This window comes from Crotalus tigris, unplaced genomic scaffold (genome assembly GCF_016545835.1).
Source record: "Crotalus tigris isolate CLP2741 ecotype Arizona unplaced genomic scaffold, ASM1654583v1 scf7180000017611.44802233496:7321179, whole genome shotgun sequence".
NCBI lineage: Eukaryota > Metazoa > Chordata > Lepidosauria > Squamata > Viperidae > Crotalus > Crotalus tigris.
Genome location: NW_024096511.1, coordinates 2,349,155 through 2,376,219, shown reverse-complemented (window position 1 = coordinate 2,376,219; position 27,065 = coordinate 2,349,155). Strand labels below are relative to the sequence as shown.

At 38.9% G+C, this 27,065-nt stretch overlaps 1 protein-coding gene across 2 annotated transcripts; it reads right to left on the bottom strand.

Annotated features, from left to right (window-relative positions):
* Nucleotides 1-853: 853 nt before the first annotated feature.
* On the bottom strand, nucleotides 854-20,302 carry SLC2A12 (solute carrier family 2 member 12). 2 transcript variants are annotated; one of them, XM_039323681.1, is made up of 5 exons: nucleotides 19,854-20,302; nucleotides 9,414-10,742; nucleotides 5,925-6,047; nucleotides 4,207-4,339; nucleotides 854-1,749 (listed from the first exon to the last, which is right to left on the bottom strand). In XM_039323681.1, the coding sequence occupies exons 1-5, from the start codon at nucleotides 19,954-19,956 to the stop codon at nucleotides 1,644-1,646; spliced, it is 1,794 nt and encodes a 597-aa protein (XP_039179615.1). In that variant the 5' UTR covers nucleotides 19,957-20,302; the 3' UTR covers nucleotides 854-1,643. The 2 variants fall into 2 exon arrangements, with proteins under 2 accessions (XP_039179615.1, XP_039179606.1); XM_039323672.1 differs by lacking the exon at nucleotides 19,854-20,302 and adding an exon at nucleotides 19,559-19,762.
* Nucleotides 20,303-27,065: the final 6,763 nt, after the last annotated feature.

Genomic DNA, 27,065 nt, shown 5'->3' with positions numbered 1-27,065 from the left:
GTACAATAAGAAGTTTCCACTTTCTCTAAGGCAGGGGTCCTCAACCTTGTCAACTTTAAGACTTGTGGACTTCAACTCCCAGAATTCCTCAGCCAGCAAGGTTGCTCTAAGGGGAATTGCTCATTTTGGTTGCCCTGGGCTGCAATCTTTTGAGTTCTACAATAGACAAATCAGAACAAAACATGATTTAAGCCATCTGGGTTTTGATTACTGGTTTGCTTTTAAAAAAAAGATCATAACTTAAGGTCAATACCACTTGAAACATAAAAGAAAATGTTTAATTTAAACCACAAATCAGATTTTTCCAGCTCCAGGAAGAAAGGGTAGCTTTCAATATAAGCTTGTGCAAGTAACTCTAAGCCACAATTCAATACTAGATTCAAATTTAACCATAGCTTCCTACATCCAGATCTTGCCGTTTGCCCAGATTTAATGACCTTAGGGTAGATTCTCCTAGGCAGCCATTATAGATTGTGAAGCAGGCATGATAACTCAGTTGGGTAATGGCATTTCTTGTCATTAGTAATGTGGTCAAAGTGAAGTCACGTGACTGCATGGCTAAGTAATGGCAATCCCCACAGTCCCAACTGCTTGTGGACTTCAACAGAATGACACAGGTCATTAAACAAGGATCTCGCATGATTACAACACGGGAACAGGAGAGGCAAGCAGGCCAGCAGGTAGCAGCTACAGGCGGATAGGTGCCATAGGCATACACTATTGAGCACTGGCAGGTGGATGTCATGGGCAGGCTCTATAAGGCACAGGAGGCTAGGCCAGGGTTAGGCAACCTTGGCTCTTTTATGACTCATGGACTTCAACTCCCAGAATTCCTGAGTAAGCTATTCTGGGAGTTGAAGTCCATGAGTCATAAAAGAGCCGAGGTTGCCTAACCCTGGGCTAGGCAGATACCACGGGCAGGTGCTGCAGAGCACGGCTGTGAGAGCAACTTGTGATTTTCCCTGCCAGCTTCCCCATTGACTTTGCTTGTAGGAAGCAGGCAGAAAAAGTTACCAATGGCAATCATGTGACTGCAGGATGCTGCAACTGATTTAACTGCAAGCTGGTTGCCAAGTGCTCCAAATCATGGTCACGTGAGACCACGGCGATGCTGCAACAGCCGCAACTTCAAGGATCAGTCGTAAGTCCCCTTCGTTCGGTGCCATCCTAACTTTGAATGGTTGCTGAGCAACTGGATATAATCTGAGCACTACCTGTAATACAGTTTGTGTGTTCACGACTTAGCACAAAGCAATAGTCAGCGTCCTTCCTTTTAAATAGCTTGGCTAATACCGGGAGGCCTAAAAAGCACAAGTACAGTTGCACAAGGGTGCTGAGCACGACCCCAATATTTTACTCTCTAAAAGATAAGTTGGCACAAATTTCTCATTTTGTATTATCGACTATATTATGTTCCATAGAAATATCATTACAGCTCTGTGTTTAAAAATGTGCAAATTTCATTATTTTATAACGTTGACTGACCAAAAAAGTCCTCTAAAATAAAATCAGGAGAAAGCTAATTTAGAGTAAGACACTAAGCGTTCAGATGTAGCGGCAGGATTTCTATGAATTCTACCATCTCGTCCTTTAGGAAAGCTAGTTCTGGTCGTAGTGACTCAGCCATCTGCCTCTGTTTTGGCCTAGAAGAACTGTTCGTTGGCATCTTTATTAGAAAGTTCTATAGTTGAGCCAATCAACTGGTCCTGCTGCTGGCCCATCCAACAAAAAGGATTCTTGCCGTGCTTTCTGAAAAAGAGGAAACCTTTCAGCACAATCTTTAACGTAAGGTTCTTAAACACACACAGATCCTCAAACTTTGGGGCACCATGACCCTGCAAAATACTTAATGAATTTGTGTGACACTCCTTTACTATCTTACCTTCCCTCTGTTCCAAAGCAGCTTTTCCCTGGGGGAGATCAAACTGGCTCCCCATTGCAAAACTGTTTTTCTGCAAGAGGTTCAAATGCCCAGGTTTCCTGAAGTGAATATGCACATTCACTACCAGGGTCCAGCATCAAATCCAGGAAAAGCCATCCCTGGAAGAGGAGAGGGATGAAGACTCTGCCAGGTTGCCTTGAGCAGTGGTCAACAGCTGGTTCAGGTCTTGCGAGAGCTGCTGGTATGAGCACAAAGAAGGGGAGCCCAGCACTGAACTCCCATGTATGTCCTGGTCCAGCCAGAGTGGGAGTGGACATACACAAAGCCCACTTGCAACCCCCAGTTTGGAAAGCTTTGCCTTGAGATCCTGGGTCCCAACTTGGAAGGAAAAATGTACTTTTACCTATTACCAAACTCTCGGTCCTTGATTTTATTTAAGACTCTTCTATATTTAAAAAAAAATGAATAGGAATTAGAATGGAGCAAAGCATCAGGAATCAATTTCCAGCAATACTTTTATTTCTATTAATGTTTCCGAACCCCACATATATCCCAGAAAGATTCCTAGAAAATAAAATGATGGGTGGCTACAGTTTTGCTTGCTTTCTGATATATGGGCCATGGTGGGTGTGTCCAACTATTTTGTAAATGTGCAAATAGGCTTTCGAAATTCCAGAAGTGTGCATTAGTCCAAAAATGTTGGGTAGCAGTTGGGATTAGAATATTTCTGTCATGATAATCATCACATGCAATTCATTTTCAAAAGAATATTGATATACGGTATACGTAACAGCTTTCCTCAAGGTGGTACACTCTAGATATTGGGTATTTTAATTTCCCAAATATCTAGCCAGCTCCATCTTTGTACAGAATACTTCATGATACATTTAAGATTTTAAAGAGAAGTTCTAAAAAAAATTTTTTATCTATGCAAGTAAATTCTAAAACAGCTAATATGCTTATTCATGTGCTTTGCTTGACTACCATAAAACCGTCTACTCTCTACTCCTTTTAAACTCTTGAAGAATTTGTATGTAAGTTTTTGCAAGGGATACACTCCCACGACACTGTGTACATAGGCTGATGAAGGGCATCAAATTCTTGAAGTTCAGTGCTTATATTTCTTGCTTAAAGCAGGGCTATTGCCACCACTGCAACAGTTATTTCCCTAGTTTCCCAGTTCAAATTAAAGCTACCGCATTGTTCTGTGACATGCTGATCTAAGTGTCTTTTCTGACATGTCCAATCAAGGTTTCTGTACACATAATCTTCAAACTCAAGATTAGGTGTGCAGAAGCTTTCTGAAAGTGTTGAAAGAGGCTTCTTGCCGACAAAGTGAGCTATGCTATCTCAGGAGTCCAAATACATTGCCTCCACAATATAACCTGCCCAGTTGAACGAAATTATAAAAATTATAATTTTTTATAAATATTAACACTGCAAAGTTAAAAACAATCAATCAAACATACCAGCTACAGTATACTTTAATAATAATAACATCTTTGCATCAGCGCTGCTGTTAAGACATTGTCCAGTTTCAAAAGAGGTTTTCAAAGAGGCCTATTTGAATGGCACCTTCTCTCAAATTGTTTGAAAAGGCCAAAGGTGGACAGAAAAGTTAGGGCCACAACGGAGAATTCCCAGGTTTGGAATTTGGGGCAGAGATGACATGCTTGCATAACTTGTGGGGGTAGCTGGCAATTTCATTCACTCTTAGTCTGACATTATTTTCTATTACTGTAAAATATGTTACCGCTTGTCCACTAGACGTCAGATGTTCTCCATTTCAGAGAATCACCAAAGCATAAAACTATGACGTTCAAGCCTACGTCCATCACCATCTGGAACTTTTAAGTGTTATAAATCCAGAGAGATGTGTTATGACTTTTTCGCCAGAATCTTTAATTATAGTACAGGTAGTCCTCGACATGCAACGTTTCATTTAGTGACCGTTCAAAGTTACAACGGCACTGAGAAAAGTGACTTTTTTTGCACATACGACCATTGTAAGCATCCCCATGATCAAAATGCAGACGCTTGGCAATTATATTTACGACGGTTGCAGTGTCCTGGAATAACGTGATCCCCTTTGGTGACCTTCCGACAAGCAAAGACAATGGGGAAGCCAGATCCACTTAGCAACACTTTGACTAATTTAACTACTACAGTGATTCACTTAACAACTGTGGCAAGAAAGGTTGTCAAATGGAGTAAATTCATTTAAATGAAATTTGGGGGTCAACTGTGGACGTAAGTCAAGCACTACCTGTAATACACTTGTATGTAAACAAATACAATATATGTGCATATTGCTTTGTACTTACTGTTTGGCCAGATCCATGGATATTTGCTCTAAAGAACATCCTTTTGTCTCTGGTATACAGATAATGACAAAAGCTAATGAAGCTAGGCTCATCAGCGCATAAATGAAACATATCCAGGGTAAGCCAAGCAGGTCTAAAAAGAACAAATATTGTTTGACTCAGATACTTTAGGGGCATAAATTCTTAGAAAAATAATCTGAGTTTACCCAAGATTTGCTATAATGTACAAGTATTAGTACATAGAATAACAGCAACAACAAAACCAATTCGACAGTGAAAAACACTCAGCAAACATTCTGTATGTTTTATTTTCAACATATAGAAATTACTAGCTTACAAAACAAAACGTTATAGCAGATACTAGAAAGGATATTATGAAATATTTAAAAGCACTGCTCTATTGTTATAAAATGTCATAAATCTGTATCAAAGAACGCATTGCTTTATTTTCTGATCGGTTGAAAATATTACCTTTTCTAAAACAAGTAAGACATTTCCTTGGGCCATGGTTGCAAAATTATATTTTCAGTCCTGTTGTAACTTTCAATGGTGGCTGCATGAGGCAATTAGTAAGCAAGTTCTACCTGTTCCCTGTTTTTTAATGAGCCTGCATATTTGAGCAGCTGAACTCTTGAGTTTGTAAATACTTTTGTGCTAGAAATATAATTTGAGGAACTGGCCCTAATGCACTGAAAAGGCTGTTTTGATAATTTTTTCAAAATATCTTTTTGGCTGACTGATCAACTGATTCACAGGATTTATATGGCACTCCTGTCAAAAATGACACTAGATAACTTACATTCCGATTTATAAAAACAAATCTAAAACTATACAAGCAACAAGATCGTACAAAACAGCCACAGGGATACATAAAGTTTTACATTCACTAATGGCTAGATTATAGTAGGAAGCAGAGCTCACATCATTCCTGCCTCCAAAGCCTGCTGAAGAACCCAGTTGTGGGTCCAGTGATCACATAAAACATTTGTTGGATGCTCTGATTGTAAAAAGGGCCTAGGACAAGAGTAGGCAACCTTAGCTCTTTTATGACTGGTGGACTTCAACTCCCAGAATTCCTGAGCCAGCCTGCCTGGCTGAGGAATTCTGGGAGTTGAAGTCCACAAGTCATAAAAGGGCCAAGGTTGCCTACCCCTGGCCTAAGATATATTTCTAAAATGACAAAGCCATTCTTGTTAAGATGATAGAAGCTTCCCGGTTGGTAGACAAGCCTTAAGTCGTCCATTAATAGTTGCCATCTTTACAAACACCTGTGTGCAAAACAGCACTGGGCTCTCTATCCAATACCCCAATGACTAAGATAGGTCCTGGATTGGTCCAGTGAAAGCCAATTCTTTGTTTTGAAAACATGCTGCAAGTAACACTGCAAATTACCTTGGAAATGGGGGTAATGACTATTTTCTCTCTTTTACTTTACTTTTATTCTAAGAGTGATTTTTGTCATATAATATTAAACATATCCTTCTGGCTACAGAAGAACTCTACTCCAACTCCCTGTCTAGGACAGGAATCCTCCTACTATCTCAGACAAATGGTTAAAACCTCCAACAATGAAGCATCCACAACTCTTTGGACTTTCCCAGATTCCTGGAATTCTGCTCAAAGTTGCTACAATTCATCGTATTTTTGCCTTTTTAAAGGATTATACCAAGCAGAGAAAAAGGCTGATTATGCTAATTCCCCAGCCACAGCAGACTTACTTGTTATAGTCAAAAATGTTGATGAAATGAGGAGATTAACCCCCCAGTTGATGCTTGATGTGAAAGCAATTGCTCTTCCTCTGATCCCTCCAGGAAATATTTCACTTAACACCAACCACGACACTGCAATAAAATAAAATCAGTTAGCTAGTCAAGTTTCACACTTTTCTACCCTGATCTTATAATTCATAGTTCCATTAAAGTATAGCAGAGATTCTAGAAGCAGCAGAGTGAGGAGACCCACAGATAATAAAACTGGAACATTTATTTTAGGAGTTAGTTTTTTAAAGTCACATAAATGATCCAGCTACATTTTTTTAAAAAACCCCACAGCAGGTTATCCAAGCAGGAAAGGCTTGGATACTGTGATTAAAATATAAAAATAAAGCAGCTTATATCCGAGTCTCTAGTAAACAATGTTTTTTTTGTTCCAAGTCTTAAACAACCACCTGATTTTTGTGCCTTGAAACTAATCTAAGCTGACTTATATAAAAGGTGCCTCTCTATGACCTTGAAGGACTTCCCAAGTAGGCATGGAGACCAAATGAAAGTCTTCTGATTTATCATCTCCATTGACTCAACTGCATTAGGTATATTTGTTGATCAGGGAGAATAATTCTTTTCTAAACATGTATCTGGGACACCCATTTAATTTTATTTTAGATGTTAAACATTGCCACCATTATGCTTGGTTGCTTAGTTGCAATCTAAATAACGACTACCCTCCTCCCCATTTCCATTGTTTTTACCTGTTCTGAGCCACCCAAATTCACTTAGATGAGATGGATGGCCATACAAGTTGAAAAATTATGGTTGGTCACATAGTCAGCCAGCTATTTAGACTGAATCTGACATTTTCTTCCACCTACCATCCTTCCCAAGGACCAAGATAGGTAGATGTTGTTGTTTATTAATATTAAAATTAGGAAACAAGCTGTTCCAAGTAAAGCTGCCTTCTGCAATTAATGATTTTGTCAGTGCCAATGGTGTTGAAGTAGTACTCCAGACGTTTTAGAAATCATTGTCTTATTTTCCTTTATTGAGGAACAGTAACATTTCAAAATTAGCTACCTTTAAACTTAAGCTCCTAAATGAGGTAATTTCTAAATCTCAGTCTTAAAAAGGAAGCAAAACCAGTTCAAATCATTGTTGCTCCCATACTGTTTCCTCACTTTGGGGGCTTCTCCTCCTTGCTCTGCTCTGTGCAGAAAGAGGGGATATGAAAAAGCGAGAGGCCCATATATTAGTCTTAACACAGTCCAGGCAGTGGTGAGATTCAGCCGGTTTGCACCAGTTTGGCAGAACCGGTAGCTAATTTTTTGTTGAGTTCTGGCCCAGGCCCAGAATGGACTTTCGGAAGCGGCATCCACACAGAGAACCGGTTGTTCACATATTTGAATCCCACCACTGAGTCCAGGTCTCTAGAAATTCAAGTATGACTTTAGTTTGGAATGAGGTAATTATAGAACAGAAACTGGAATATAACGGGCCCCATTCTAGTCTGTGGCTTTGATTCATTGTCACTGAGCATTTGAATTAAGTAATCCTACAAACACAACATATAAAGCAACAAAATTTACGTTAGTATCTTTTCACATCTATTATTCAGAACAGGGTAAAAGCCTGTTTTGTTTGGTTTTCAGAGCCTTCCTTGGAGATGCAGACCGGTTCTTTCACATCAACAGAAGTATTAATAATTGTGATTCAGACATTTCTCAAAGTAGAATTTATGTAAAAAGTGAAAAGAAGGGTTTAATCAATGTTGGATAGTCAAGCTACCATACTATTCATTACATCTAATTTGCTAAAGATGCTAATGAGACAGACATTTTAAAGTTTTCATTCCCACTTGATGCTCGGAAAAGGGAGTCAAAAGATAATGAAGAAAAAAGGTTTCTTGAGATTTTAGGAGATGTGAGCCACAGTGCCCAAAAAAATTACTAACAAATATGAAGAAAAGAAAATTCTTCATTTTTGAGAGTACTGATGCCTGAATTCGTTAGCTGCTAATAATTTAGAATAACCTAGGCTAAAATAGAAAGCAAAAAGGAGTTGCTGAATTGAATTTAATCACACTTAAGAATGTAAAACCGATTTTTAAAACCCTCTTTATTTCTTTTATTACTTTCCGCGTAACACAAACAAGAACAACGCTGATCAGCCGCCCCTTTGTTTATCATGGTTTTTACAAGGCAAAAAGACCTTTCTATTACAAACCAATTAATGTCTTTTTAAAAATCTAGTTGGCGTCACACATACTGTAAACCTGAATCATAAACCATAAATTACAAACCACAATATCTTAGTGTCATATTATTTTCAAACAGATCACATAATGACTTACTATGATGTGGGTACCAGCCACCAGTATTATTTCACTTTGTGTTCACAGTGATGCAAAGGTAGGAGGTGTAGGTTTGATTAGGAGATAGCAACATGCCCTGAAGTATTAATATTCCCGAGGAAATCTTCCTTGAAGTCAGCCATTCCCTGTCCTATCTAGATTCTATTTATTTTGGTTAAGATGTTTTCAATTAGAAATATAATGATGCTATACAAAGCATAGCATCAATTAATTTAATGTCTTTATTTCAAAAATGCCTTTGGCACAACATAGCCTATCCCTAAGCCAATAAAAAGTAAATGGCTGCAGCCCAATCTTTGATTAGAAGCTTATCCATTTTCTTATCCTGAGAAAAAGCAATGGTACACATCTTCCAGGAGCTAGAAGAAATAATGGCACATGATATCACCAGCCTCTTTTTAAATAAATGGATGTTTTGTGACTGGCCATGTTCATAATGGCAACCATTCTCTGAACTGATCTATGGTAACCACCCAAAACATATCCTTAAACCATAAAATGTATCCTCTAACTTAGAAATATTTTTCACTAGTGAGATAGACAGAAGCTTCTGAAGGGAATAGGACAACTTGCCACAGCCAACTCATTGTGGCCAACTCGCCATGGCCATGAATCAGTTGGCCATGGCAAGCTGTCACAGACCCTTTCTGAGGGCCAAATTACATTTATCTTTCACCTGGGTCAGTGTTTCCCAACTTTGGCAACTCTTAAGATGTGTGACTGCAAAGCTGGGAAAGACTGATCTGGGGGATCCAACTGCTTTCAAACAAATCTATTTCCTAGAACAGTGGTTCTCAACCTTTTCTTCACCACAGACCCCCCTTTAAATATCTTTTGTGGCAACAGACTACCAAGACTTAATTCAAAGACTTAAAACATAATATTTCTTCAAGCCTTCGCAGACCCTCTGTGTCATTCCGGCTCCCCAGATGTCTGTGGATCACAGGTTGAGAACCACTGTCCTAGAAGATGTGGCACATCATATTGTCTTGGCATGTCAACAAAGCTTTTGCTTTACAATTTTTGTTGTAAAACTTTCCTATTCAGTAGTATCAATCCAAGCATCTTAACACTACACCAAAATATGAGAGAACAATATACAAAGCAATATATGTAACACTTACTTGGTCCAAGTCCTATGGAGAAAGCTGCCACATAAACCAGCAAGCTAGCCAAAGAGAGCCATTTCAGAAAGGGTTGCACCTTTGCAGGTTCAACTGCAACCTGGGATTCTGAATGAATTCTGGCAAACGGTTTGTCTCCTGGCAACGTTGTCCCGTTCTGATACTCTGGGTCAGCAGTTTCACCTTTCCATCGTGAACTTCTAACAGGTAAAGTCGTGCTAGCAAAATGTTCCTTAAAAGTTTCATTGGTGAAGGTCACGGCTCCTGCTCCCTGAAACAGGATCTCTTCCAAAGACTGGTTTTTACAGATAGTGGTGACATTCACATGTATATTATGCATCACTAATCCTAAGGTGATCAATGACACCGACATGAGGGATGAGCCAATGCAGAGAAATGTCTTGCTTCCTACATGGTCCACAAAAAGAATGGCTGGTATCGTACTGATCACTTTAACCACTCCAACCCCGGTTGAGGCCAGAGTAGCTGCTGCATTGCTCTGGAATCCAACTGATTTCAAAACAGTGGATGTGTAAAACAAGATGTTGGGTTGTCCAGTTATTTGTACAAAAAAAACGAGAGCAATCCCTATCATGATCCGTGTTCTCATGTTGTCTTTGGAATGGAACAAATCCAGAAAATGATATTGGTGTTCATCTTTCAAGGAAGATTTGATCATGGTGAGTTCTTCAGTAGTGTCCGAAGTTGCCCTGAGTTTTCCAAGTACTTTACTAGCAGCTTCATCGAAACCTTTCATAACCAAAAAACGAGGACTGGGCAGAAGAAAATATAAAGCAACTATTTGTAAAACCCCCAGTGGGATAACAAGGCCGAACATGTACTTCCAACCCTGGGATACATTAGCAAAGGCATAATTAGAAATGTAGGCACAGAAAATGCCCGTAACAATCATGAGTTCATTTAAAGACACAAGCAAGCCTCTTCTGTGCTGCGGGGCAATCTCTGCGATATACACACAGGTTGCAGTTGAAGAAAGGGAAACGGAAACCCCTATCACAATCCGTCCCACTATAAGTAGTTCAAAGGAGGCAAAAATGATCAGAATCAGACTGCCCACAACTAGTAAAGCAGATGACAACATAATGGTAAATCGCCTCCCATATTTGTCTATCAGGATTCCACCAGTTACTGAAGCTAACAAGGCACCAACAAGAACTGTGCTTACAATTATTTCTTGTTGTCGGCACGAAAGTGTTAGGATGCTGGTTAGCTGAAGAAGAGCTCCAGAGATAACTGCAAGCTCATAACCCATCAAAAATCCACTGATGGCAGCAATGACAGAAGACAGGAGAGTGAACATTCCACAACCTGGAATTAAAGGATATGAGAAAAATCCATTTAGTTTTGTAGCAGCAGTAAATATATCTTAGAAACCATACTTTTTCTAAGATGCTCTAGTACAGGGGTAGGCAACCTTGGCTCTTTTATGACTCGTGGACTTCAACTCCCAGAATGGCTGGCTCAGGAATTCTGGGAGTTGAAGTCCACGAGTCATAAAAGAACCAAGATTGCCTACCCCTGCTCTAGCAGTTACAATGGAGAATTCTATAAAAAGAGTTTTAAATAGATTAACCTTTCTTATTTCAAAAATCAGCATGTTGCTGTATGAGCCCAGAGAATTAAGAAATGAGCTAAGGAAATAGTTAGTCATGGTCAAGCTGTGGCAGAGTTTTCTGGACCCAGACTGGAAGCTGGGTCTGCAGATGAGTGGAGTCCTACCCAAGATTCTTGGTCATAAACAAAAAGTCCTTGATAGAATATATTGGTTATGGTTGAAATGGTGCACGTAGAGGGAATATTCACAACAAAACATTTTTGATCTCCACAATTATTATTTTTTTGCCAAAACATGGGACTGTTTGGGATGCCAGAATAATGGACAACTGGAAACCTGAGAAATGGAACTAATTTCAAGATACCATTTTATTATGAAAGTAATTGTTTTGTTTTACGTTTCTTATTTTTAAATAATTTTCCACTCGCTTTTTTCATCCTTTAGATTTAAGATTTAGGAAAGGATCTAAGTTAATTATATTAAAACTGCTAAACTGCAACATGAATTAATATGAAGTTCCCATTGAAGGAATGTATGCGATGTGAAACTGTTCAGATAATAACTCTAGTACCATTTATTTACACTGGATTGTGTTTTTCTAACAAATCATAACACATCCCAGAAAAGACCTCATAGGAGAGGTATAGAGATACATTGGCATAAAAAACTATCCAAATGAGAGATTGCAGATGATTTTCCATATTCTACTTAACCAAGAATGTGCCAAATCTTGCAATTTAATTTAATTTTGTTTCTCTCTCTCTCTCTCTCTCTCTTTCTCTCTCTCTGTGTGTGTAAAATTTAGCTTAACCAGACTGTTTTGTAAGTCTTATGCACCTGCTTAACCATATGGCCTGAAGCTGTACTCTTTATGATTTTAAAAAAATGTTTTCCTACGTTTGCTGATTGTCCACATTACTTTGAATATTAGAAGTTACTTTAATTTCTGATTTTAAAGGTAAAACTGAATAAAAAAAATAAAATGCTATTTAACTGTACTCATTGGACATAGGTTGAGACACATTTTAATATCCACTTTAAGCTGGTCTTTCTAAAGGTTAGAACAAGGCTTTTCAACCAGTGGTACGTTTACCACCTGTGGTACATTGGCACCTGGCAGGTGGTACGTGACCATCCTAGAAAAGTGATAGTGGGGGAAGGGAATGAGCTGAACCAGTGGCAGCTCCGCACAAGCCTGAGTGAGAAATGGCTGGAGCTGCAGGGCTTCAGGGCTCAGCAGAAGCGCCAGGATCAGCACCAGGCTCCAGCTGGAGCTTGGTGCTGATCCTGGTGCTTCTGCTGAGCCCTGAAGAAGCACCAATCAGCTGGAAAGCAGCACTGATCCTGGAGCTTCTGCTGAGCCCAGAAGAAGCGCCGATCAGCTGGAACGTTGCAGCATCTCCAGGATCTTGTGATTTACATTCAGATGCTTGGCAACTGATTCATATTTATGACAGTCACAGTGTCCCAGGGTCATGTGAAGTGACCAAAACCTGCTGCAACCACCCAGCAGACGGAGGGAATAAAAACCAAACATCCCCCCCACCCCACCCCCGCTGCCAATCCTCAACAGAAATGCTCACAACAATGAAAACCTCGGACAGGAGGAAGAGCACCGCCGGGTGGGCAGGCAGGTGTCTTGCTTGGCTGTGGCTTCGGGGGCACTTTTTTCAGTGCCATTGTAACTTCGAACAGTCACTAAGCAAACTGTTGTAAGTCGAGGACTACCTGTACTTTATCACTTTTTTCCTTTTTTGGGGGGGGGGTCATCAAGTTTTTGACACCTTGCTATGCAACTGGTGGTACTCGGATATTGCCATATCCTAAAAGTGGTACAATGGGTGAAAAGGTTGAAAAGCCCTGGTTTAGAATGTGTGTTCCATTAATTGCACTGTTGTTAAACAATGGGCCCAGGAACAGTTACAGGTCACCGTATTCATCATTAAGAGGAGGGAGAGACACAAGTACAATAATAATGGCTGAAAACAGTTAGCAGAAGAAAGGTTGATTACTTTTCCATACACTACTGAGTGCATTCTGCCTAAAATGTGTTATACGTTGTTTCCCAAATCTATTCTAATGTTTAATTCCTTTAGATTTCTTTTCACTTGGCCTTTTTAAATTATCTCCTGCTACATTTCACTTTGTTTACTTTTGTTAATCATAAAAATACTAATAATACATAAACATGAACAGTAATTAAAAAAACGTATTTGTTGACTTAATATTGAGAACCCTTTTTCAGTGTATATCTATTACACTAAAAACAAATTACTCTTTTATTTCTTATACTACCTGTTATAATTGTATACTTTATCAGCTATGAATTGAACTATTCACCTTTTGACAGTATTTTAAAATGGATTATTTATTTATTAAATAAGCTGTATACTGCTCATGTCACCACAGTGAATCATAGTGATTAAAAAATAGTTTACAAAAATGGTATAACACATGCCCAATAGCTAAAAATCATCCCACTTTCCAGTCAAATAAAGACAAGAACTAGGTAAACCAAAGACAGACGGAGGCTGATGGTCCAGCAAATAACATGACCCTGTGCCATGAAGGGCTATACAAGTGATGACAACACCTTTAATTGTACTCAGAAACTCACTGGAAGCTAGCACAGTTCTTGGGGGTTTTAATTACCATATTTGGAAACACCCAAAACTGCCAACATCACTGCACGAACCTTTTTTCATAGATGGTGCTTAGCAGACCTATGATATTTGAAAAGTTGCTGGTGTAGTAATGATCTATGGCATTAGAAGTTCTATTAGCAACAAAGCTCTCTTTTGATCTGGAGCAGGAGTGTCAAACTGCCGGCCCACAGGCCAGTTGCATCATGCCGATGCCGCACCCCCTCCCAGTTCCGGCAATGCAAAAAAACTCACGATACATCGCAATGCGTTAGGTGACGCAGCGAGTTTGACACCCGTGATCTAGAGCTTAAGGCCCCAGGCTACAAACCTAGACCCCATCTTAGGCAGGAAAGCCAGCAGGGTGACTTTGGGCCAGTCCCTCTCTCTCAGCCCATGACATCATGCTCGGGTGACAAGCTGGTTAGTCAATTTTTGTTGCAACCAATGGATCAACACTCCAGAAAAAACAGACCCTGAATTTGCTGAAAAAGGCCAGAAAGAAAAAAAGAAATAGAAGTTCTATTAAAAGTTCTAAAAAGTTCTATGGCGTTAGAAAAAGTTGCTGGTGTAGCAATGTATTGTCTGGATTCTCTTTTCTCATCTCTTTGCTTGCTTTTGCCAACTATTTCATCACAGATGGGAAAGCATATGATTGGCCTAGGTGAATCATGCTCCAGGGATGAGAAAGGCCAGCAATAAGGAAACAGGGTGATAAATTGTAGTTGCTTGCTCAATCTAATGACACTGTAAATAATTAATGGAGAAAATGGCGATCACCAGAGACTTTATTTTTTGAGGGGGAGGGAGAGAGTCAGGTAAATAAAAAATTAACGATGGACAACTAGCAAATATTTCAGTCAAAGTAATCAAGAACAGAAAATTAAATTTATATTTCAAAGTAGCCTAAAAAAGAAACAATAAATAGCATCCGGATTAGGACACACAGTACGCTATTCTGCAAGTGGTTCCAACATTTAGGAGTGGGAATTATAGGCAAATGACAAACATTTGGAAAGACGCGGGAGAAGAAAGTGGAGGGGATGATGTCTAAAATGCTATTATGCAAGTAAGAAAACGTAATCTAGCATGGTTCCAGTTTCCCATACATGTGACTTTATTAAAATCTGCACATTATGCAATTTATTTATTTCATTAAATGCATTAAAGCTGCCAATTCCAGAAGACTCTCCTCACCCATTGAGAATGACAGTACATCGGGTCCTACAGAATTAAGCACTTAGAAATTAATAAAGTACAAAGAAAATTATTTATTTATCATTTAAATTTCTTCCCAATTCAACAATGACTCTAAGCAGCATACCAATTAACATTACATGAACTGCTTGTCACCCTTTTTTAGGACAGCTGAGTTATAAAGGATCTGAGCCATCCCCTTTCCTTTCCTTTCCAAGCAAATTCTTGATGAAAAACAGCATCATCTTCTTAGAATTATATGAAGCCTTGTGATTTATTACAAGATTAATGCCTGCTTCTTTTATTTCTATTATTAGAAGTTTACTAACATCTAAGCAATAAATTTAAAACAAAGACACTTGCCTTTGCTCTTGTATAAGCATGTTTAGTTGCCCATGCTGACTTGCAATAGCTTGGATTTTACATTTAGATTTACATTTTTTACATTTAGAACTCAGCCTTCCCCAACACACGCATACTTACTGCATAGCTTTCTGAAAATATGCACTTTAGAGACCAAAGTGTGAAAAGCCTTTCCTGGACATTCAGTTTTCCCCCATAACCCGGTGAGGTTGGTTGGGCTAAGAAAGACTGACTAGCCAGTCAATGAGCTTTCAAGGCTGACCGAAGACTGGATCTTTTTAGTGTCTTGTCCAGCATCTTCTCCGCTACAGGAATGACACTGAGAAGAAGCATTTCTTGTATACTTCATAATGAAGAAATGCATTTAACATTTGAAGAAAGACGGGGCTGTAGAGAAGTCAGCCTTAAATTACCCAGCTGCATTACTGCCAATGAATTCAGATTGATGGACATCATGTTCCTAAAATAACAACTTGTTTTGTTTCCCAGTGAGGCTAGAATGCCTTTGCTCCACCCAAGCCCCATTGCTGTTCCATCGTCCCAATGAAGAGGGACAACTCAATAAACTCTGGCAGCTATTTTTTTCTCTTTCTTTCCTATCTACTCCTGTTCACTACATTGCACAGATGGCTTTCCAAAGAAGAAAACTATACGGCTACCATGAAAAGTATCCAGAAGCTTCAACTGGTTAAAAAATGGGGCTGCAGGCAGTCTTGAGTGCCCAAGGAATGGTATATATAACCCCTCTGCTGCTAGTCTGCTTCCAGGTCCAATTCAAGGTCTTGGTTATGACTCTTAAAGCCCTACATGGTACGTGGCAGGGTTATCTATGGAACCATCTTCATCCCGTTACATCAGCCCGACCCACCCAGTCAAGCAGGGAAAGTATGTTACAGACCTTCTCAACCAAAGAATTCCAACTGATGGGGTCAAGGAACAGAGCCTTCCCTGCCGCTGCCCCTGCCCTGTGGAGCAGTCTCACCCCAGGAGTGAGGCAGGCCCCCGCCCTCTTGACCTTCCGTAAAGGCCTAAAAACATGGCTCTGTTTTTTTCTTCGGGTGTGCAGAGGAACCTGCAGTCATGGTCCTGGTTAGCTTCCTGAAAGTGCTCCCTGACTTTTAACATTCCTTGTCTCTTTTAAATTTTATATACCATTTCATGCTTTTAATATTTTACTGACACCACCCAGAGTCCCTCTGCAACAGAGCTGAGTGGTTCTTAAATATGATAAACAAATAAAGGAAATCTAACTTCTAACTTGCGAACCTGAGTAGCACCTTTATATCAATAATATACTGGGTACATGATGTCTTCTCACATCCATCTAATATTAGCAGTCTCAGGCAGGCAGTATTGACAGATTTATCAGATATACAGGTAGGATATATTTGGACTCATTGATTTGAATTAATGATCCAAAAAGAAGAGAACAGAAATAGAGCAAAGTGAACGAGAAGGGAGTAGAAAACAGCACAAAAAAAGTATTAGGAATAAATGATGTATATAATGCAATCCAATCCAATCCAACATTTCATTTTAAAGATCTACAAATCTTGACATTCTGTTAATCAAAATATAGGACGTTAATGAGAAGTCTAAACAAGCCTGATCTGATTACATTTTAAATGCTTTCTATGCATTCTTTCCTAATATAAATTACGAGCAACAACATAATAGTGTTCTTTATAGTAGATGCAGCAAATTTAAAGGAATTTTACATACTACTCACTTTTGTGTGTATGTGTGTATGCAACTACTTGCAAAATTAACATCTATAGTGCTTCTTTCTGTAACTATATATGGTCATGGGACAATAAGCCTTTGAAATAACCCAAAATCTAATCAATTAATTGTTGCATTACAAAACAAGCCATTATCACAGCATCATTATATTACATTATCAATGGTTTTTGGGGGAGGAAACCTAGTATTTTATATATAATTGGATATAAGGTACTGAATAATCTAAATCTAAACCACATTCAGACCATTATCAACAAAGGAATTTTGACCTCTGCCCATACCTACCATCTGAGAATTCTTGGATAGATGCTGAGGCCCTCAACTTCAAAAGGGTCAGTATCCATTGCACTGATAGATACTGTAGTGTGGTGTCTCTTTAAATGAGAGCAACGGATATCTGCCAGTTGTCTAATACAGTTTCTCAACCTTAGCAACAACATGCTGGCTGTGGAATTCTGGGAGTTGAAGTCCACACAGCTTAGGATCGCCAAGGTTTGCTTTACTTTACTTCTCACCTTTATTACTTTTACAAATAACTCAAGGCAACTAATATACCTATTTCTCTACCTATTTTTCCCACAACAACCTGCAGTGGTGAGATCAATTGAGAGGGTGTGACTGGCCAAAAGTCATCCAGCCAGCTTTTATGCCTAAGGCAGGTCTAGAACTCACAGTCTCCTTAACCACTAGACCAGGAGCCTTCAAACTCGGCCCTTTTATGACTTGTGGACTTCAACTTCCAGAATTCCTCAGCCAGGAACACTGGCTGGAGAATTCTGGGAGTTGAAGTCCACAAGTCATAAAAGGGCCAAGTATGAAGACCCCTGCACTAGACCAAACTGGCTGTCAGGCTGCTTGAGAAACACTAGTCTAACAAAAGAATACCATAAGCCACAACAAACCTGACCCATTCGATATATGGGTACCATTCCCTGCCATTAGCAGACTGCTGTTATGGAACAAAGCAAAGGACTGACATGGGTCCCATCAAAAACACTGCTGCTTGCTAGGAAAGTGAGCTTGGTAGCTTCAGAGATTGCAGTGAGATGGGAAGTCAGGTTAAAAGATGTTAAGAGATGCAGTCAATGGAAACATGAGACCTTTTCAGGTAGGGATCCCTACTCCAAGGGTTTTTTTTTCTTTTTGCTAATTACAATTAGTCCTCGACTTACAACCATTCATTCAGTGACTGTTCAAAGTCACAATGGCATTGAAAAAAGTGACATGACCGTTTTTTCACATTTACGACTGTTGCGGCATCTCCATGGTCACATGATCAAAATTCAGACACTTAGCAACTGCCTCATTTTTAAGATGGTTGCAGTGTTCTGGGGTCATGTGATCATCTTTTGTGACCTTCTGCCAAGCAAAGTCAATGGGGAAGCCAGATTTATTTAACAACAGTGTCCACTAAATTAACTGTAGTGATTCACTTAACAACTGTGGCAAGAAGAGCTGTAAAACGGGGCAAAATTCACTTAACTGTCTTGCTTAACAATAGAAATTTTGGGTTCAATTGTCGTGTTGAGGACTACCTGTCTACTAGCTTCTTTTGTTAAACTCCTGCGCCATTTTCTATGAAATTCTAAGCTCTTTGCTTACTTAAGGGAGCCAGCTGATCTTGCCCGTGTTCTTTACTTAATTAACTAATCCAGCAAGTGTTCAAGGTTAATCAATCATACCCATTAGTCCTTATCATACTAACACAAGCTCTCTTCCAACCTCCCACTTTCCTTGCTGTCGGCTTTTTAGAGAGCATTTTATGAATTCACTGGCTAGAACAGAAGTGCTTCATCAATGCATTTGTATATGTACTGAAAACAGTCATCTGCACAAAGCCATTCCAAGTATCTCAGCTGTCATGTGAAAGTTAAATCCTCAGGATCAGCACATTGTGAATGAATATATTACCACATGTAGCTCTTTTGTGTTACTTTTGGAAATCTGCAAAAGACCCAGTAGGCATAAACCAAATGAAACAATAATGACATTGCGGTCTTAAGGGTTTTTAAAAACATAGATAATGCCAGTCTTGCTGTGCTCTGAAATCAGAGCCAAAATCATCAGCAAACACTTAGAAAGACAACCATGTTCACATGATGAATTGAAGCTTCAAGCGGGCAGATGTTGTTTTCATGGTGTACAACAGTCACTCTAGGTTATATCTCACAATAAGTTCAGGCACCTTGTCTATCCAATTAAAGCAGGAAATAAACTAAGTGCAAGATAAACAATCTGCACCTCACACGCAAAACGATGCAAAGGCCATTCATTGTTCAAGGGTAAGATCAAAGTGCTTAGCAGATGGAGACTTACTTGGACCAGGAAAAACAGTATTAAAACTTAGTTACTATTGCTTAAATGAGAGTCAGTTGATATAAGTAGTGATTAAGACTTCAGGCTAGAAACTTGAGGGACCTGAGTTCTAGTGCTGCCTCCAAAACCAGCTGGTGATCTTCAGCCAGTGACTTTCCTTCAACCCTGGAAAGGAGGCAATAGTAAATCACTTCTAAAACATTACCAAGAAAACTGCAGGGATTTCCAGGCAGTCGCTAGGAATCAAGACTAGGCACATACCCCCCCCTCCAGTGGCTTAGCTTTATACATCACACAGAATTGCTCACAGGCTAAAATAGAACAAGCAGAATTCTTCTCGTTTGCCTCCTTTGGTTTCTGACGCGCCAAAAGGATCTCTATGTACATGCTGGCAGTGTTATTTCCAATACCGCCGTAAAGAAAGAAGAGGAATGAGAAAGCTGAGTGAAAAAACGATTGGAAAAGTTCCGAGCTATTTTGTTTCTTAATATGCATTTTGCCTCTCGTGTGGTTCTGTTTCTTGACCTGGAAAGTTACAAACGTGCATTAGCTGCGTCTCTCAAGTCTGCAGGCATGCCCGCAATCGGGATTCGGCTGTTTTACCTGTTTGAGCTGGAGGCTTGTGAAAGCTTCTGTCTGCGGTACCCTCTTCTGTCTCGCTCTGGCTTTTCGGACTGAGGTCCTCCTTGTTCTGCCCGAGTAACATGGCTGGAGCCTGAGAAAGCCCAGGGGCCCTTCGAGACTCAACGCCTTTACAAGGCGGCCGCCTTCCCCAGGCGCTCCAAATCGGCGTTGAGTCTCACCGCTCTTCTCATGGCAGCAGGATAAAATCTGAAAGTTACTAAGGCGATCCGCGAGTAACTTTTTTTTCCGCTGCCGCAGGCTTTGCCCTTTTCGGTGACCCGGCCTGTTGCTATTCTGGCGGAGCCTATCAGCGGCGCGAAAGGGAGGGATTTTTTTTCCCCCCAGACGTATTGTTTTCACTTTAAAAGCTGAGAACCGAAGAGGAGGAACGCGGAGCTCAGCCGAAGCTCTGGAGCTAGTCGTTCTAAGCTGTTTCTCCACAATGAGTATTTTACAACCGCCCCCCCCCTCCGCTCTCTTTTACTCCTCCCCCCGGTTTGTTTGTGTATGTTTTAGGAGGTGAAGTACTTGCAGGGCCTACACAAACAAGCCAAACGAGCACACAGGGTACCGTCCTTGCACAGGACCATCATTTTTATATTATATTATATTTTTTTAACCATCCTGAGCATGACAGAAATGAGGGAAAGAGCCATCATTTTAAGGCAAATCCAATGACTGTTCGTCTGGCTTCTTTTTCCCCCCTTTTTCAATAAAGGTTGCTACGCTGGCAAGAAAGAGGGAGGAGAACCCCCAACATCTGAGAAGAAAATGGGGATGCTTACAGCCAGCTCCAAAGGGGATTATTTCTGTAAAAATTTAAATCTGTTACAAATACGTTTTGCACAGGCAACAGTAGGATGTGGGTGTATATAATGATTTTAGATTCAGCTGTCCTGCAGAAAATACAAGAGAATGTAGCATTGCCTTAAAATAAATTTAATTAATAAATAAAACATTGTGAAGTTAATATAAGTAGCATTATTTCCTGAACAACACACAATTGTTTGGGTTTAGCCATAACTATAAAGGTATAAGCCCCAGTGGTTGATTACGTTGCACCAAGCAAAACCAGACTGCCTCAGTACAATGCGTCATCCCACCAGTAATATTTAAGCATTAAATTTCTGGGGTGGTAATACTGTGAATGTTGATCATGGCTTTATGTGTTGCTTTTTTAACTAATCTAAATTTCAGTACATGCACTCTGCTAGCTTTGAGGATAGTGGAAATCACAAGGTGGGGTTGTCTATAAATGTGAAAAAAAGTCAAGATGAGGGCCACGATTGTGTGATTGAAGCTCTGTGGCTTTTCACACATCACATGCACAATGCATATAAAAAGAGATGGGGATTTGATCACACCACTCCTTGACTTTTTGACATAAACATCCCTCCAGTGCTCCTGTCAAAAATACTAGGCTTCGTTTAGTTTAATGTTTAAGCATGAGAGATTATAATTCCAGATCCATTCGGTGTCATCTGCAGTGGAATTTATAGTAATAATCTTCTGGTGAATGGCAGAAGTACTAAAATCAGTAGGCAAGTGAGGAAAACCCAAAGCAAATGAGAAGCTTCAAAGATGGTTTTATTTTAAAGGCAACTGTACTTTCTGGTTTTTCTTTAAGATGTTTCACTTCTCATCCAAGAAGCTTCTTCAGTTTTAACTAACTTGTGGGGCATGGAAGGGATTTATACTCTCTGCAAACATCCGGTCAACAGTCTGATGGTTGTTGAAAGTACCTTGGTGCTAATAATCTGTGTCCTGTCACATAGTAAGAACTGAAGAAGCTTCTTGGATGTGAAGTGAAACCATCTTAAAGAAAAAAAAAACAAACTCCAGTTGCCTCTAAATAAAAGCACCTTTGGGACAATCATGGCCGGGATGAATGAGAACTTCTATAGACAAATGAGAAACTTTTGATACAAAGAATTTTAATTCTATTTTTCCACATGGTCACATTTTCTATTATTTTTTAAAGAGTGATTCAAAGGAAAGGCTCATCTATAACTTCTATCCTCAGTAAACATTTTTTGCAACTTTCCGGATGAAATATTTTTTCCATCACAACAATGGGACCTGTAATATTTTTTTCTTAAAATCAGTATTCATACTCAAATGCAATTTAATTTTTTCCCCCCTTTCTGTACTGCAGAGAAAAACAGAAAATGAAAGTCATTGTTGAAGGGCTAATGTTGCACTGAATGAAAAAAATGAAGTTATCATTATAGGTAGTCCTCGATTTATAACTATAATTGAGACCAGAGTTTCCATTGCTAAGCAAATCAATTGTTAAGTGAATTCTTCCCAATTTTATGACCTTTCTTGACTCAGCTGTTAAGTGAATCACTCCAGTTGTTAAGTGAATTATGCAGTCATTAAGTGAATCTGACTTCCCCTATTGACTTTGTTTTTCAGAAGTTGGCTGGGGTGATGCAAATAGTAATTACATAAACCTGAGATGTTGCAACTGTATAGATACATGGCAGTTGCTAAGCACCCAAATATTGATCATATGACCATGGGGATACTGCAACAGTCATAAGAGTTTTTTTCATAAACACTTGATCCTAAGTTGCTTTTTTCAATGTGGTTGTAACTTCGAACAGTCGTTAAACAAATAGTTGTAAGTCAAATATTATCAGTATTATTCCTTTATTATCAAGGCTTAAGGCAGGAGTCTTCAAACTTGGCCCTTTTATGACTTGTGGATTTCAACTCCCAGAATTCCTCAGCCAGGCACGCTGGCTGAGGAATTCTGGGAGTTGAAGTCCACAAGTCATAAAAGGGCCAAGTTTGAAGACCCCTGTTTTAAGATAACTGGAAAGTATTTGAGGTATTCAAGCTACAACAAATAAATGGCAATAAAGAGAGGACACATATGCAACTTTGAATTTTTCAACGGAAAAATTCTTAGAAGATGTCATAGAACCCCAAACGTTCATTGAGTAGTTACTGTACAGTCAACCAAATGATAGATGAGGGAAGATGTAGCTACACGTACTCAGGATAAGCAAGCATATAACTCAATGAGCAATATATTTCCAGTGAGAAGACAAACCCTTCGTAAGCAAACCCTGATATATTTCATACTATACTCACCAAACCAATGTCATATGCCTATTACAGCTGATGGTTGGGTGTTGGTGTTGTTTGGTACTTTTGAGTCATTGTTGACTCTTGGTGGCTGCCTGGACTAGTCCCTGCAGTTTTCTTGCCAAGATTTCAGAAGTGACTTGTCCTTGTCTTCTTCCTAGCGTTCAGAGGGACTGACTGTACAATTATACTCAGCTTTCTTGGTACTTAAGGCAGGACTAGAACTTTTAGTCTCCCAGTTTCTAACCTGGTTATATTGATTTTCCTTACAGCAAATAATGACAAAAGTATATTATTTTTAAAATGTTCACTGTAATTAGGTGTAGTCCCGAGAGGTGCAGGTATATACATAGGATTTGTTGGAATGTAATAGTGGCATCTCCAGATAGCTAAACAGTATAGAGCTGTCTTTTGTAAATGCATTCAGCACAATCCATTCAGCCACAAACTGCTGTAAGAAAACAAGAACAGTACAGTACAACCAAAAACAGTAAACACATTTGCTCATGAAATATATTGCAAGAATCAAAATCCAGGCTACAGAGAATATGAGTGTGGTTTGTTGCACGGTCAGCCAGATGTTTAGATTGGATTTGGCATTTTTAGCCACCTACCAAGTCATTCCCAAGGACCTGGGATAGGCAGACTTTATTGTTTGATTGTGTTAAAGGTATCATCATAGAATGTAAGCAGTTCCAAATAATTGCTGCCTTTTGCAATTGACTGATAATGATTTTGTCAATGTTGATGGTGTTCAAGTAGTATTCCAATTGTTTTGGATTTGCACCAGGACAAATTCTCTCTATTCTCATGTGTTTCCTTTCACATGGTGTGAGATCTAAGCTTGTTAAAATAAGGGAAAGATCAACTTAGTTATCACTTGAGATTGATCCTCCCTATAAATAGCTGCTCATGTGTGCTAAGCAATTAGACTCCATATAATGAAGTGTAAATTCAAGTGGATTTTTATACTCACTTCAGATAGTATCTTTGCTTTCTTTTGTCACAGTTGTTCTACTTCTGTTTGCAGGTCTTTTTATTTTGTGATTTTTCTCCAGTTCTTTCTCTTATGCTGTGTCTAGGTACTACCACATCCATATCTTTTTTGTCTGTCTTATCAACAATTGTTGCATCTTTGGTTATTATTATTTATTAAATTTATATGCAGCCCGTATTACTATCATGTAACTTTGGATAGCTGAGTGCCTGCAACAACTTTTAGGATTTGATCATGCCTCTTAGTTTATAAATTAAAACTGAATAATTTATATGTATTCCAGGATATCGGTTTTTCCCCTTTTTTCTAATTTATTTCACAAATTAGGAAACACAAAATCTAGAAATTTCTTTGTTGATGAAAGACCTATTTGCCAATGAGAATCTTTTCATGTAGGAGAACATTTTAGTCTTTGAAGTAATGCTGGGTTTTTGTTGTTTACTATGTGAGTCCTTCATAGCACTTTGTAATGGAAATCACCATTATTGTCTATATTGTCTATACTTGTCAGATTGAAAAACAGATGAAGGCATCAACTGAAGGTTTAGTAAATTGCAACCTGGCTTCAAAAGATACTTCCAAACAGAAGATAAAGAACAATAGCTATAACTATAATTAACCACCATTGTCCATTAAAACAAATTCTGCCTCTTTTTATGTGTTTCCTTTCATATGGTGTGAGATCTAAGCTTGTTAAAAATAAACTTAGTTAATCACTTGAGATTGATCCTCTCTATAAATAGCTCCTCGTGTGTGCTGAGCAATCAGCCATATAATAAAGTGTAAATTCGAATGGATTTTCATACTCACTTCAGATGATCTTCTACTTGTTTCATTAGGGATGAACATGAACAATATAAAATATATTCATGTTTCTTCCACTAGAGGTCATCAAAACAATATTTTTGTCTGTGTGGAATATATTTCTAGTAGGCAATATATTTCAACCAAGTCTCATGTTAAAACTATTTGCTACAATTTATCATTTTTAATATTTTAAACATGTAAAGCACATTACAAATTTAATTATACGCTATTTATAATATTTCCATGTTGGAAAGAATAGAATAGAATAGAATAGAATAGAATAGAATAGAATAGAATAGAATAGAATAGAATAGAATAGAATAGAACAGAATAGAATAGAATCTGGAAGGGACCTTGGAGGTCTTTTAGTCCAGCCCCCTGCTCGAGCAGGAGAACCTATACCATTTCAGACAAGTGACTGTCTAGTCTCTTCTTTAAAATCTCCAGTGATGGAGCACCCATGATTTCTGAAGGCAAGCTGTTCCACTGGTTAATTGTCCTCACTGTCAGGAAGTTTCTCCTTAATTCCAGGTTGCTTCTCTCTGATTAGTTTTCAACCATTGTTTCTTGTCCTGCCCTCTGGTTCTTTGGAGAATAGTTTGATGCCCTCTTCTTTCTGGCAGCTCCTCAAATAATGGAATACTACTATCATGTCTCCCCTATTTCTTCTTTTCTTTAGACTAGCCAAACCCAAGTCCCACAACCATTCTTCATATGTTTTAGTCTCCAGGCCTTTGATCATTTTAGTTGCTCTTCTCTGAACTTTTTCCAAGGTCTTTTTTGCAGTATGGTGACCAAAATTGGCTGCAGTATTCCAGGTGTAGTCTTACTAAGGTTTTATAAAGCGGTATTAATACTTTGCATGATCCTGATTCTATGCCTCTGTTTATACAACCCAGGATTGTATTAGCTTTTTTGGCAGCTGCTGCACACTGCTGGCTCATAGTCAAGTGATCATCCACTAGGACTCCAAGGTTCCTCTCACAGTTACTGTTTTTGAGCCAGGTCTCACCTAATCTGTACTTATATCTTTGATTTTTTCTTGCCTAAATGTAAAACTTTGCTTTTCTCCATATTAAAACTCATATGTATAGGGTTGATTAATACTTGATTGCTGTTAGGATATTTACTGTGTTGTGGAAGAAGAAACAAATGAGGTTGGTGATAAAATGAGGGATGTGAGAGATTAAGAATTAGAATTGATAATTTGTTGTTTTAAAGCTAAACTATGAAACTGATAAAGTTATAAAACAGGTCTAGCAGTTATAGAAATTTAAAATAGGAATGGAATATTTTAAATGTATTATGTTATTCGAGGGAAATAGAGAGGGGATAGCGAAATGTATTGTTCTTTACTTTTGAATGTTTGACCACCCAAACACCATGGTGAGTCTTGAGTACTTTCTCTTAAGAAATTAAAAAACTAATAAAATGTGTTTTAAAAAAATGACCCATTGCTTTTTCTCCTGCCCTAAGGTGCTATGGAGAAGAAATCAAGCTCCTTGTCTCTCTTCATTAGGCTCAACATGCCTAGTTCCCTAGCCATTCATCGTACAATTTAGCTTCCAGACCCCTTATTATCTTTGTTGCTCCTCACTGCACTCTTTTTAAGGGCCTCAGCATTTTTGTGTATTGGAGTATCCAGACCAGATCAAGTAATTGTGATTTCCTTAACTTTCCTTAACAAAGAAATCTGTAATTCAAAAATGGTTGGTGAACAGTTGCTAGACAAATACCTATGAACTGGAGTAGTGCATTTTGATGGGCTAACTATAGGTTACATGTAATTCTGTAATCCCACCCACATTGTTGGGTTAACAAGTAAAAGCTTCCACAAAAATTTGAAACATTAAAGAGAAAATTGATATGGAATGGGTGCCTATCAGGAAAAATTTTAAAAAGTGTGTTAGCACTTTAAGTCAAATTCAAAATCATCCTGTTTTTGTAATAATATTAGCTTTTAGCCATTTGAAATAACTGGGAAACTGAGAGAATTCCGTGAACTAGAATAAGTAATTCTAAGTTTATTGCATATTCTTGATTGCTTTCATTTTTGTGCAGCATCAAAAACAAAGAGAATCCCTGACTTCCGGTGGATCTGCGCGCGCGATGGCGGCTACTTTGTAGCCGTCCTCCTGAGTAAGTGTTTGAATCGCTATGAACAGCGGCCATCAGCTGTTCAGCGGTTCAAAATCCCCCTCCCGGGCAAAAGGGGGGGGGAAGAGGGTTGTCTGAATTGTGGTAGAGCCACTCTCATGCACCCCCAAGGCTTTTTCGGGGGGTGAGAGGAG

Excerpts from the sequence above, each read along its gene's own strand:
- SLC2A12 (XM_039323672.1), bottom strand. The coding sequence starts at position 19,745 with ATGCATATTAAGAAACAAAATAGCTCGGAACTTTTCCAATCGTTTTTT. Across the intron at positions 6,048-9,413 it reads CTCCATAGGACTTGGACCAA|TGTCGTGGTTGGTGTTAAGT; the intron begins GTAAGTGTTACA and ends ATTTTATTGCAG. Across the intron at positions 4,340-5,924 it reads AACATTTTTGACTATAACAA|ACCTGCTTGGCTTACCCTGG; the intron begins GTAAGTCTGCTG and ends TGTTCTTTTTAG.